Source organism: Antedon bifida, chromosome 10 (genome assembly GCF_963402885.1).
Source record: "Antedon bifida chromosome 10, ecAntBifi1.1, whole genome shotgun sequence".
In the NCBI taxonomy this organism is placed as follows: Eukaryota; Metazoa; Echinodermata; class Crinoidea; order Comatulida; family Antedonidae; genus Antedon; species Antedon bifida.
The window spans coordinates 21,536,444-21,551,084 of NC_136235.1; the positions used below are offsets into that span (position 1 = coordinate 21,536,444).

At 34.7% G+C, this 14,641-nt stretch overlaps 3 protein-coding genes across 3 annotated transcripts; 2 read left to right on the top strand and 1 right to left on the bottom strand.

Moving 5' to 3' along the window:
* Positions 1-5,923: 5,923 nt before the first annotated feature.
* LOC144853539 (C-type lectin domain family 4 member D-like) lies at positions 5,924-6,445 on the top strand. Its single transcript, XM_078711234.1, has 2 exons — positions 5,924-5,987; positions 6,168-6,445. Exons 1-2 carry the CDS (start codon positions 5,924-5,926, stop codon positions 6,443-6,445), a joined length of 342 nt encoding a protein of 113 aa, XP_078567360.1.
* A 319-nt stretch (positions 6,446-6,764) lies between these two features.
* Positions 6,765-7,715, top strand: LOC144854426 (uncharacterized). The gene is made up of 2 exons (XM_078712382.1): positions 6,765-6,852; positions 7,218-7,715. Exons 1-2 carry the CDS (start codon positions 6,780-6,782, stop codon positions 7,514-7,516), a joined length of 372 nt encoding a protein of 123 aa, XP_078568508.1. The 5' UTR covers positions 6,765-6,779; the 3' UTR covers positions 7,517-7,715.
* Positions 7,716-11,471: 3,756 nt separating this feature from the next.
* LOC144854113 (protein-L-histidine N-pros-methyltransferase-like) lies at positions 11,472-13,798 on the bottom strand. Its single transcript, XM_078712001.1, has 2 exons — positions 13,446-13,798; positions 11,472-12,992 (listed from the first exon to the last, which is right to left on the bottom strand). Exons 1-2 carry the CDS (start codon positions 13,579-13,581, stop codon positions 12,790-12,792), a joined length of 339 nt encoding a protein of 112 aa, XP_078568127.1. The 5' UTR covers positions 13,582-13,798; the 3' UTR covers positions 11,472-12,789.
* Between the last annotated feature and the right edge of the window lie 843 nt (positions 13,799-14,641).

Consider the following 14,641-nt stretch of genomic DNA (forward strand, 5'->3'; position numbering starts at 1 on the left):
TGAGTCTTCAGTACCCCACCATGGTTGGGGATGAGCAAAGATAATTTTAAAAAATAGAACTGCTAGGTTCCCGGCCGAAAAAACTTTACATGATTTGAAATTATATGAAACAAACTAAGACTCACCAGGACAATACAGCTTGTCCCCGGAAAGTGCACCTATTCATTGAAATATGAAATTAAATAAGAAGTCTCCAGTACTAGCCCATCGCGGTTGGGGCAGAGCTAAGAATGAAAATAGATCTAAGTCCCCAGAATTGCACTTATACTTATTATTATACATAATCGTCAACTATCCAGATCGACTTCAAAATGTTAGGTGGAGTTTTCTACTTAAAAAACTCGACTTCGTATATGCCTAAGGCCTTAAGTTTAGAAGTTGGTCTAGACATCGGCATCTTTGCAAATGTTCTAAATTTTATCTTATTTTACTCCCCATTAACCCCATACAAAAACCATCGGAGACAAACTATCTGTTTAAAACATGTTTATTCTGGAACGGTGCGGCCATACACACCAACTACCATAAACGATTATTCATAACATATTACAATACAATATCTTGTATGAATCGGACATTTCTCTAGCAATGTAGTAACATTGATTAATAAAATAAAAATTTAACAGTGTGGCGTGTTGATCGCGAATGACTAACAATACAATCTTTCCCACTACACCTGTATAAACTCATTTGCATAACAACGCACGGCATACCGAACCGCTTCGTACTCTTGCGATAAATTTCCATTCTAAATACGTAACTTAGAGAAGTATTAATTTCTTTTAAAATGGAGGGCGCCAAACATAAAATTTACGAGATCGAATACAGGTTGAAAAAAAATTAAATAAAAAAAAAGATGTTAAATGTGCTCTCCCTGCCTCAGCACTAAGGCCCTGCCACAGCCTTTTGGGGTCGTTTCCAGCACATCACCAGATGCATTGATGTTGTCGCCTCATGATGTGTGGTGGAAAGGGGGACGTATGATCTGTGAACCCCAAACACAGTGGCCGCATGCCTTTAACTCTATTCCACCGACCAGCGTGGGAATCGAACCCACGACATACGTGTGTTAACACGACGCTCAGGCGACTGAGCTAACTGATCATTTTGGTTTTTACAAGGTTATTATGATACTTATGACGTAATGATGCATTGCGTAATACACGTATAAATAGACTATAGATTATCAGCTGTTAAGTCATGTACGTCGTGGCGTAACGGTTGATGCTCAGGTTTGAGTGCTCTCAGCTTTAGATTGGACCCGGTTCGAACCTCTACGGTTTTTTATTTATTTTTTTTTTTTTTATGGAAAATTAATATTATTTTTCTTTTATTTTGACAGATACTTAGAGGGTTGAAAATGTCAGGCCTAAACAAGTGAACCTTTTTTAAAATCAGAAACAAAGTTGTGTGACATTCATTTCTGAATTAGACTACCATACAACCTAAAAAAGAAGCGCATGTGCTCCTTCATTTTTTAGTACTCTTGGGTGGGCTTCTTTTTCCACATGGAGTTCTTTTCGAGATTACTTTTGCAAACTAAAAGAGCGAAACTGCTAGGTTTCCGCACGAAAAAATGTTTTATTTACATGATTTGAACAATCTTCTAATAAATTTAACAGTGCGTGGCGTGTTGACCGCGAATGACTAACAATGTACCATCTTCCCCATTACAAATGCACAAACTCATTTGCATGACAACGCACGGCATACCAAACTGTTTAAAATAGAGCTGCAACGTCCCCGGAAATGACATCTATTGAAACAAATGTATAAGAGTCTTTAGTACCCCACTATGGTTGGGGATGAGCAAAGACAATTTTGAAAAATAGAACTGCTAGGAGTCCCGGTCGAAAAAACTTTACATGATTTGGAATTATTTAAGACTCACCAGGACAATAGAGCTTGTCCCCGGAAAGTGCACCTATTCATTGAAATATGAAATTAAATCAGAAGTCTCCAGTACTAGCCCACCGCGGTTGGGGCAGAGCTAAGAATTAAAATAGAGCTAAGTCCCCAGAATTGCACTTATACTTATTAATATTATACATTATCGCCTATGATAATTATGATAATGTTAAAATGTCAACTATCCAGATCGACTTCAAAATGTTAGGTGGGGTTTTCTACTTAAACTCGACTTCGTATATGCCTAAGGCCTAGCCCGGCGGCGAAATTAGTATAAGTTTAGAAGTTGGTCTAGACATTTTATCTAAATCTTTATCTACATCTTAAATAAATAAATGTTATTGAAAAAAAATTTTCTACTTAAAAAACTCGACTTCGTATGCCTAAGGCCTTAAGTTTAGAAGTTGGTCTAGACATCGGCATCTTTGCAAATGTTCTAAATTTTATCTTATTTTACTCCCCATTAACCCCATACAAAAACCATCGGAGACAAACTATCTGTTTAAAACATGTTTATTCTGGAACGGTGCGGCCATACACACCAACTACCATAAACGATTATTCATAACATATTACAATACAATATCTTGTATGAATCGGACATTTCTCTAGCAATGTAGTAACATTGATTAATAAAATAAAAATTTAACAGTGTGGCGTGTTGATCGCGAATGACTAACAATACAATCTTTCCCACTACACCTGTATAAACTCATTTGCATAACAACGCACGGCATACCGAACCGCTTCGTACTCTTGCGATAAATTTCCATTCTAAATACGTAACTTAGAGAAGTATTAATTTCTTTTAAAATGGAGGGCGCCAAACATAAAATTTACGAGATCGAATACAGGTTGAAAAAAAATTAAATAAAAAAAAAGATGTTAAATGTGCTCTCCCTGCCTCAGCACTAAGGCCCTGCCACAGCCTTTTGGGGTCGTTTCCAGCACATCACCAGATGCATTGATGTTGTCGCCTCATGATGTGTGGTGGAAAGGGGGACGTATGATCTGTGAACCCCAAACACAGTGGCCGCATGCCTTTAACTCTATTCCACCGACCAGCGTGGGAATCGAACCCACGACATACGTGTGTTAACACGACGCTCAGGCGACTGAGCTAACTGATCATTTTGGTTTTTACAAGGTTATTATGATACTTATGACGTAATGATGCATTGCGTAATACACGTATAAATAGACTATAGATGATCAGCTGTTAAGTCATGTACGTCGTGGCGTAACGGTTGATGCTCAGGTTTGAGTGCTCTCAGCTCTAGATTGGACCCGGTTCGAACCTCTACGGATATTTTTTTTTTTTTTTTATGGAAAATTAATATTATTTTTCTTTTATTTTGACAGATACTTAGAGGGTTGAAAATGTCAGGCCTAAACAAGTGAACCTTTTTTAAAATCAGAAACAAAGTTGTGTGACATTCATTTCTGAATTAAATAGACTACCATACAACCTAAAAAAGAAGCGCATGTGCTCCTTCATTTTTTAGTACTCTTGGGTGGGCTTCTTTTTCCACATGGAGTTCTTTTCGAGATTACTTTTGCAAACTAAAAGAGCGAAACTGCTAGGTTTCCGCACGAAAAAATGTTTTATTTACATGATTTGAACAATCTTCTAATAAATTTAACAGTGCGTGGCGTGTTGACCGCGAATGACTAACAATGTACCATCTTCCCCATTACAAATGCACAAACTCATTTGCATGACAACGCACGGCATACCAAACTGTTTAAAATAGAGCTGCAACGTCCCCGGAAATGACATCTATTGAAACAAATGTATAAGAGTCTTTAGTACCCCACCATGGTTGGGGATGAGCAAAGACAATTTTAAAATATAGAGCTGCTAGGTTCCCGGCCAAAAATGGCACTTTACATGATTTGAAATTATATGAAACAAACTATAAGATTCGCCAGGACAATAGAAATAGAGCTTGTCCCCGAAAAGTGCACCTATTTATTGAAATATGAAATTAATTATTAAGTCTCCATTAGACCTACTAACACACCATGGTTGGGGCAGAGCCTAAGATTGAAAATAGAGCAAGGTTCCCGGAAATTGCACCTATGATAATTATTATTGTGATAATGTTAGGTTCCCGCCCGGAAAATTGTTTCTTTACATGATTTGAATTTCTAATAAAGGCAACAACAACATCAACATTTAACATTGTGGCGTGTTAACCACGAATGACTAACAATACCATCGGCATACCAAACTGTTTAAAATAGAGCTACAAGGTCCCCGGAAATCTAGATTCTATATTGAGTTCGAATCTCTACGGATATATTTTTTTTAATGGAAAATGAATATTGTTTTTCTTTTATTTGAAAGAGAGATATTTAGAAGATTTAAAATGCCAGGCTTAGGCCTAAACAAGTGGACCTTTGGTATGACATACATTATTATTATTCACTTTTATTTCAAATATAAAAAATCGACCAAAATTACAACTCGTGGCTAAGAGCCAAATTGCGTGTAAAAATACATGTCATAGAAAAAATATATATACAGTATATACAAAATTAATTAAAAAAAACAGAAACAAAGAAGGGAAGAGCAAACGCAGGCTCGCAGGGGAGATAATTAAGAATTTAGTAATTTGATGAAGTAGGGTATAGAGCTATTAGTAAATCTGGATGTTTTAGACGCTAGCTGGGTAATTTTGTTTTTATTTCTTAAATTCCTCATGACAGCTATGTCTGGTCGGTGGGATTAAATCAGCTGTTTGTTTAATTTTGGGGAGATACTCTGCTCCACCCTTCTTTGAGCCAAAGTCTCTAATTTAAGAAAATCAAGGGCACCAGAGTAAGAAAAATAATCGTTTCCTAACATTATAAGGCAAGCCCTCTTTTGAACATTTACAATACAATCGCTTAATCTACTAGTCAGGCCAGAATGCCAAACAACATCAGCATACTCAACAACTGGTCTAATATAACGGCAAAAGGTCAATTTAGTGTTAAAACCAAATCGTTTTAATGATCGTAAAAGTTTCCTGGAAGCTTTAGTGATTTTCCATTAAATAGACTGCCATAAAACCTCGAAAAGAAGCCCCTGTGCTCCTTCATTTTTTAGGAGGTGGGGTTTGTCTGTATGTCTGTCTATCTATCCATTTATATTCCAAGTCGCTTAAAAAATGTGTGATAACAGTTAGTTTGTCATATTATACAGTAAATCAACACGAGTAGACTTATACCTTCTAACACAGGCTTTGGTGACACCATCCAGGTACAGTGATCTACTATATTACCAAGTATTTAGTATAGTATAGAAATATGCCTTACATACAGTGGGCATACGTTTTGGAAAACATAAGAATTGCTGACTTCTTTGATAGAACCGCAGAAATAAAAAAAAAGTTAGTTTTGCGCGGATTGTTTTCAGCTACTACATATAACTATCTACACATCTACTATTCAATGCCAAGAGCTTGGCCATTACAATATCGATAACCTAATAAAGTTTAGTGATTCAGTATGTATTATCTTAACCAAACAATATGATAATTGAAATAAAGTAGGCTTCTTCTATAAATTTCAATATAAAATTTAATGACAAAAAGAGAGATCGACGTTTCGGTACCATCATAGAACCATTTTCTATGATGGTACCGAAACGTCGATCTCTCTTTTTGTCATTAAATTTTATATTGAAATTATATAGTAAACGTCTTTTAATTCTTCTATAAAGTCTTTTTTAACGACTAAGTAGATGCTTTGTTTCATTTCATTACTAACGAGTCCCGAAATTAAATTGATATTAGGCCTAACGTTTGATGAATTTTACATTTTCACAGATTGTAATGTTCTTAAAATAATACTGAGATACCATTGATTTTTTTAAAATTTAAAATAAATCGTGATTTCAATTAGGCCTACAGCCTAACAAAACAAATATAATAATACAAGTTATTATTTTTACAATGCAAACAATGCACATCATGATGAACATCAGATAGTGCATCACACATCAATTCTGTTTGCAAATCATAATAAAATGTACAACCGAATTTTAGAAGTATATATTGTTGTCCTTCTCCTTATGCCTTCTGAAGCCAATGGTAAGTTACATTACGGTAGTGTTTAAAATACAATATAAAACCATTAGGCCTATACTAGTAATCTTTAGTGGGTTATTTTGACATGTCCGCCAGTGTTAAGAAGACAGTTAACAAAACAGATTATCGATATAATGTATATTTTGGCAGCCTAAAGGTATCCCGTAATTTTTCGTTTATCAGGTGGCTGTCCAGCTTCGTGGAGTTTATTCGAAGGAAGCTGCTACAAATACGTCAATGAACCGCGTACTTGGCACTACGCAAAGGAAACGTGTGAGGCAGAGGAAGCATTGTTAGTTTCTATAACTTCAGAAGGTGAACAAGAGTTTATTTATCGTAATCTTGAAAGAGACGACTGTTCCGATACATGGATTGGTCTGAATGACATCAATATTGAAGATACATTCAAGTGGATAAGCACTGAACCATTTGTGTTTTCCGGTAAGGACGATTTCTGTTAATTCTTCCTATTAGCTTCGACAACAATTTTCATGATCAGGTAGTGAAGTAATAAGATAATTGTTTTAGTTGTTTAGTTGTTTTAATAATTTTAGTGCGATTTACCGAATTTTGCCCTTACGTAGATTTATATATATACATAGATTCTGATCATTCAGTGAAGGACTCTAATAAAATGACGTCAATGTTGTTTTATGTTCAATTTTAATGCTGTTAAACGACTGCGTCTATATTTGTGAAGGAAATGGTTATTTATCTCTTTTTTAAAATTATTTTTTCTGAGATTGGAACGGAGGACAACCAGATAATTATAATGAAGGTGAAGATTGCGTTGAAATGAGATGCGCTTCAGAGGGTCGTTGGAACGATAAAGTTTGTTCCTCGGAACGTCCGTTTTTTTGTGAAAAAGGTAAGTTCGTACTGTACGACCGAGAACATGACGCGACACAATTATCTAATAGAATACCAATGCTTTTGAAAAACTGTTATTATTTATGTCTATAACTTGAATAAATTGGTATGAAACTAACAAATGCGGATATCAATAAAAAAGATCGTCACGATATTCCCATGTTCAATCGAAGGCGGACTCTATTCAACGAATAACAAAATAATTATGTTGATATTCTTAACTTTTTTTAGTGTTGAGTTTTGTATAGGCCAATCTGGTATTTCCCATTACAAGTAATAAACTGCATACAATCATTCGGATTGAAGCAGAAAAATGTAAATCTAATTTATATAACTTTCACATTACATTTTTTTCTTATTTAGACCAAGATCGTCCACATTCGCAATACGATACAACACACATTGCGACAATTACAGAGAAAGGTCCGCACAATTGTCTGACTGCCGAAAACATAAATGTATTGACAATTGGTGAGCTGCTAACTGGAAGTAAAACACGATGTTTGCAGTTCTGTCTCTCGTTTGATGGTTGTACATCGTTCCAGATTCAACCCTTTTCAAGTTCAGTTATGGTGTGTTATGCGCTTGGATCTTATGATGAACATAGCGTAGTTAACACGGCAATAACTATGCATTGCGCACTCTATGACTTGAAATGGTAATACGGATTTATCATAATATCTATAAAAGAATGTCACTTTTATTGTTATAAACATTGATAATATTTCTCTTCTTCATATTAGTCTATACACGTTTTTAGAATCAACATTTAGTAGGGCTAGGAATTTGAATAAGATTATAATCATGGTGATTTAAAGCACTTATAGTAGACCACTACACATTTAATATTATACATTATAACTTTGGACCTAAATTCCACTGTGGTCAGGAGTTCATCTTATCTTAAAAAAAACTGACCACATGGTCATGTTCTATTATTTAGAAATGCCTTAGGCCTAACAATTTATCTACATCTTTATTCAAAATTGCTTTCAATAATTGAACATTGATACAATTAGTATATTATCTATTTAGTATTACTATGTACAATTACTATATTAGATGCAATTGTATTATTTCATAGGAAATGTTTAAGACGAAATTTGAAAGTAAATAAAGACAATTTCATGGTGTACAATACGGAAGGAAATGTCAAATTATTTTCAATATAAATGGATTGTTTGTTGTTTGCAGATTTAAATACAGCATGCAAAAACACAGCAAGATTACAATTTATACCCAACTCGCCAATTTCATCTAGCTTCACCATGATAAAACTGACTGAAATATAGGTAAAGGTATAACTAAAATATAAAACAAGGCCATATACATGGCTGCAATCGTGTGCTCAAATTTGAGTTAGTGTTTACCGACCGACCGACCAACCGACCGACCGACCAACCATCCGACCAACCGACCGACATAGTGAGCTGTAGAGTAGAGTAAAAATACTACAGTGAATGCTGCCTCTATGGATATTTTTTTTAATGGAAAATGAATATTGTTTTTCTTTTTTGAAAGAGAGATAATGTTGTATGGCATTTATTTTTTAATTTAATAGACTACCATAAAACCTCGAAAAGAAACCCACGTGCTCCTTCATTTTTAGTACTCTTGGGTGGGCTTCTTTTCAACGGATAGGCTTCTTTTCCAGATGGGCTTCTTTTCGAGATTACTTTTGCAAACTAAAAGATTAAGTATGTATGCGTATGTTTTTTAAACGCCAAAGTTGCTCTTTGTGAATTTTATGTTCTTTTACCGAGCGTTGTTTTTGATTGTTTCGTTTTATGTATATTTTAGGGGTTGGACTCTTTCATCCGCCGTATACTTTACGTGGACAGACATAAATTAGCGAGGAGCAATAACCTATCAATTGAATATTGATACCATGTTGTATTATTTCAAACATATTCCGGTGTATCAACATTCTCTTAAAAATTAACTGAATTAAGAATTAGCGACACTTAAAAAATAGTTAGATATTGATACATAATTCTCGTAAAAAATGAATTTAACTAAGAATTAAGTAATAATTTCAATACTCGTTATAATAATGGTATATATGATTGTTTCGTTTTATGTATATTTTAGGTGTCTTGGACTCTTTCATCCGCCGTATACTTTACGTGGATAGACATAAATTAGCGAGGAGCAATAACCTATCAATTGAATATTGATACCATGCTGTATTATTTCAAACATATTCCGGTGTATCAACATTCTCTTAAAAATTAACTGAATTAAGAATTAGCGACACTTACAAAATAGTTAGATATTGATACATAATTCTCGTAAAAATGAAATTAATTAAGAATTAAGTGTTATTTTCAATACTGGTTATAATAATGGAAAAAGATACAAACCAGATGCCATATGAAGTTTAGCAGGGTTCAGATCAAGACTTGTCATCCTGAAAGACGCTAAGTTTAGCAGGGTTCAGATCAAGACTTGTCATCCTGAAAGACGCTAAGTTTAGCAGGGTTCAGATCAAGACTTGTCATCCTGAAAGACGCTAAGTTTAGGAGGGTTCAGATCAAGACTTGTATCCTGAAAGACGTTGAGTTTAGCAGGGTTCAGATCAAGACTTGTATCCTGAAAGACGTTGAGTTTAGCAGGGTTCAAATCAAGACTTGTCATCCTGAAAGACGCTAAGTTTAGGAGGGTTCAGATCAAGACTTGTCATCCTGAAAGACGTTGAGTTTAGCAGGGTTCAGATCAAGACTTGTCATCCTGAAAGACGTTAAGTTTAGCAGGATTCAGATCAAGACTTGTATCCTGAAAGACGTTAAGTTTAGCAGGGTTCAGATCAAGACTTGTATCCTGAAAGACGTTAAGTTTAGCAGGGTTCAGACCAAGACTTGTATCCTGAAAGACGTTAAGTTTAGCAGGGTTCAGACCAAGACTTGTCATCCTGAAAGACGTTAAGTTTAGCAGGGTTCAGATCAAGACTTGTCATCCTGAAAGACGTTAAGTTTAGCAGGATTCAGATCAAGACTTGTATCCTGAAAGACGTTAAGTTTAGCAGGGTTCAGATCAAGACTTGTATCCTGAAAGACGTTAAGTTTAGCAGGGTTCAGACCAAGACTTGTATGCTGAAAGACGGTAAGTTCAGCATCAGACCGTCATAATGAAGTTGTTCATCAATGTTCTGATTGTTTTTTCAACGATTCGTTTTCTCCAAATATTACCATTTGGTAAAGCCGGTAAGCATTCACTTCTCATTACTATGGTATCGATAGTCGTTTGCAAGCTAATCTATTGTGGTGTAATAATATGAAAGATATGATGATATTATTCCAATAAATAATTTGTTTAAACATGTGATATAGAGGTCAAAAGAGAGTTAAAGTGACTGAATATTTGTCTGGATAATGTATCAAACTACCATCTCGAATTGACATAAAAACGAGTAATGCAATAAATGTTCGCAAAGTCCTACGATGTTATGCAAGATTAAAGACATCCCCCGTTCTTAGGTTACTTACTAAGCTTAAGGTGTGTCTGTGTTCCGCTGTGGTATCACGGTCACAATTGATAATTTTCAATAAGTGCCTGTAATAATCTTTTTTACTTTAAAGAGATCTTTATGAAGTTCTTTGAAACGGTGCTCCACAAATTGTTAATGTTATAATATTTTGTGAAGCAGAGAATTCATTTGTTTTAAGGGTACAAGAGCAATTAGGTCAACAAAATCATTACTGTTTATCTTTTAGGTTTATTTTTAACATAATCACCTATAAGCACTTAGTACATACTTAGACTTAGTACATACTTAGACTTAGACTATACAACACCATACTTCATGTATTTGTGCAGTCTAATTCCAGGTCTAATTCGGTATTTTTATTGTTTCCCTCAACAGGCTACTGTCCACCTTCATGGAGTTTATTCGAAGGAAGCTGCTACAAATACTTCAGTGAAACGTGTACTTGGCACCAAGCAAAGGAAAAGTGTAAGGCAGAGGAAGCATTGTTAGTTTCTATAACTTCAGCAGATGAACAGGAGTTTATTCGTAATCTTGAAAGGAACGACTGTCACGATACATGGATTGGTCTAAATGACATCAATATTGAAGATACATTCAAGTGGATAAGCACTGAACCAGTAGTGTTTGAATGTAAGGACGATTTCTGTTACTTCTTCCTACTTATCTAACATTAGCTTCGACAACAATTGTCATGATCAGGTAGTGAAGTAATAAGATGTTTTTAGTTGTTTAAATCATTTTAGTAGATTCTGAATATTCAGTAGAGGAGAACTCTAATAAAATGACGTCTACCCGGCAATGTTGTTTTATGTTCAATGTTAATGCTGTTAAACGACTGCGTCTATATATTTGAAGGAAACGGTTATTTATCTCTTTTATTATTTTTTCTGAGATTGGGTCCAAGGTCAACCAGATAATTTCGGAAATGAAGATTGCATTTTAATGAAATGCGAACCAGAGGGTCGTTGGAATGATGTACCTTGTTCCTCGGACAAACGTCCGTTTTTTTGTGAAAAGGGTAAGTACTGTACGACCGCCTCTTAACAAGACGCTTATTCGAAGAAACAGAATGCTAATGCTTTTGAAAACTCTTATTATTTATGTCTATAACTTAAATAAATTGGTATAAAACTAACACATTCGGATATCAATCAAAAAGATCGTTGTGTCACGATATTCCCATTTTCAATCGAAGGTGGACTCTGTTCAACGAATAACAAAATAATTATGTTGATATTCTTAAATGTTTTAGTGTTGAGTTTTAGGCCCATAGGCAGATGAGGAATACACTATCAATTTGTATTTTCTCATTACAAGTAATAAACTGTATACAATCATTCAGATTGAAACAGAAAAATGTAAATCTAATTTATTTAACTTTCACATTCTAATTCAGACACTTTGTTTTTCTTATGTAGACCAAGATCGTCAACATTCGCAATACGATACAACACACATTGCGACAATTACAGAGAAAGGTCCGCACAATTGTCTGACTGCCGAAAACATAAATGTATTGACAATTGGTCAGCTGCTAACTGGAAGTAAAACACGATGTTTGCAGTTCTGTCTCTCGTTTGACGGCTGTACATCGTTCCAGATTCAACCCTTTTCAAGTTCAGTTATGGTGTGTTATGCGCTTGGATCTTATGATGAACACAGCGTAGTTAACACGGCAATAACTATGCATTGTGCACTCTATGACTTGAAATGGTAATACGGATTTATCATAATATCTATAAAAGAATGTCACTTTTATTGTTATAAACATTGATAATATTTCTCTTTTTAGAATCAACATTTAGTAGGGCTAGGAATTTGAATAAGATTATAATCATGGTGATTTAAAGCACTTATAGTAGACCACTACACATTTAATATTATACATTATAACTTTGGACCTAAATTCCACTGTGGTCAGGAGTTGTCATCTTAAAAAAACTGACCACATGGTCAGGTTCTATTATTTAGAAATGCCTTAGGCCTAACAATTTATCTACATCTTTATTCAAAATTGCTTTCAATAATTGAACATTGATACAATTAGTATATTATCTATTTAGTATTACTATGTACAATTACTATATTAGATGCAATTGTATTATTTCATAGAAAATGTTTAAGACGAAACTTGAAAGTAAATAAAGACAATTTCATGGTGTACAATACGGAAGGAAATGTCAAATTATTTTCAATATAAATGGATTGTTTGTTGTTTGCACATTTAAATACAGCATGCAAAAACACAGGAAGATTACAATTTATACCCAACTCGCCAATTTTTAATGATTTCATTATGCTTTACCATGATCACACTGACTGAAATAAAGGTAAAGGTATAAATAAAATATAAAAAAACAAGGATAAGGTCCCCTTAAAAGAGGTGTCCCCTGAATAGGAGTGTCCCAAATGAGGCGTGTCCACTTGAATATTTCCACTGTCAACATTTCATGATTCAAGCACAAATAAAGCGTCTATCAGCACATAAAAAGGATTATGAATGTCGCCCTCACACAGATATGGCAAGCGAGTAAATGAACGGAGTTTAAAACCCGCAGGAATAAAGTAGTCTACGACAAAACTTTCAGCCTGCTCTTCCCAAGTGTTTCCTTTCACTTCCATGTGCTCTGATGGCACATTTTGTGAAGACCCTGAAAATAATAAAAGTGCAAAGTTCACATTCAAAAATGAATATGCATAGATGCCTTTTCACAATTTTGTGTGAACGCTTTATTTTACTATACTTGTCATCGACGAATTTTGATGAGTATAGCATTTTCAAATAAACCATATGGTAGAGTACTTTAATATTGTTTCTTTGTGTCCATTAAACCGTTTTGAGTTAATGTGCAACATGTAAAGTTTAATAATTTTTCCAAAATTTATTAATATCAGTAACTTTTAATCATCTACTTAATTGGGAATAAAGAGTTACCCACTGTATGTAAGCACAATACAACTGGATACTACAAGATGACAATCAATAGATGTTGAAATGTAATTAGCGGTTGATTATATAAGCTTGTAGATCAGGAAAGACACCTACAATACTGTTCACGATACTAAATGTCTGTTTTACTACAATCTTCTTAGAAAGGACTTACCAAATTCAACAAATGGCTTGTAAGGTATAACAACAGCAATGATTGCAATGCCGCCTAGGTTTAATGCTTTTCTGATATCCTGAAGTAATGTTATTGGTTTATCACATCTGTCTATCAAATTCAAACAGCTAATCATATCATAAGTACCATTTGTCCAATCTTCAACACCTATAATTCTAAACAAACAGTCGCAAGTCAGATAAAATAAAACTGATATTAAAGGTGCGACCTAAGAATACCAACTACCATAAACGATTATTCATAACTATATTATAATACAATATCTTGCATGAATCGGATATTTCGCTAGCAATGTAGGTAGTAACATTGATTATTAAAAGCAAAATTTAACAGTGTGGAGTGTTGATCGCGAATGACTAACAATACAATCTTTCCCACTACACCTGCATAAACTCATTTGCATAACAACGCACGACCGGCCGGCATACCAAACCGATTTGTACGAGGCTCTTCGTACTCTACGATGAATATAAATTCCATTCTAAATACGTAACGAATAGAATTATTAATTTCTTTTAAAATTGAGGGCGCCAAACATAAAATTTACGAGATCGAATACAGGTTGAAAAAAAATTAAATAAAAAAAAAGATGTTAAATGTGCTCTCCCTGCCTCAGCACTAAGGCCCTGCCACAGCCTTTTGGGGTCGTTTCCAGCACATCACCAGATGCATTGATGTTGTCGCCTCATGATGTGTGGTGGAAAGGGGGACGTATGATCTGTGAACCCCAAACACAGTGGCCGCATGCCTTTAACTCTATTCCACCGACCAGCGTGGGAATCGAACCCACGACATACGTGTGTTAACACGACGCTCAGGCGACTAAGCTAACTGATCATTTTGGTTTTTGCAAGGTTAATATGATACTTATAACGTAATGATGCATTGCGTAATACACGTATAAATAGACTAGAGATTATCAGCTGTTAAGTCATGTACGTCGTGGCGTAACGGTTGATGCTCAGGTTTGAGTGCTCTCAGCTCTAGATTGGGCCCGGTTCGAACCTCTACGGATATATTTTTTTTTTATGGAAAATTAATATTATTTTTCTTTTATTTTTACAGATACTTAGAGGGTTGAAAATGTCAGGCCTAAACAAGTGAACCTTTTTTAAAATCAGAAACAAAGTTGTGTGACATTCATTTCTGCATTAAATAGACTACCATACAACCTA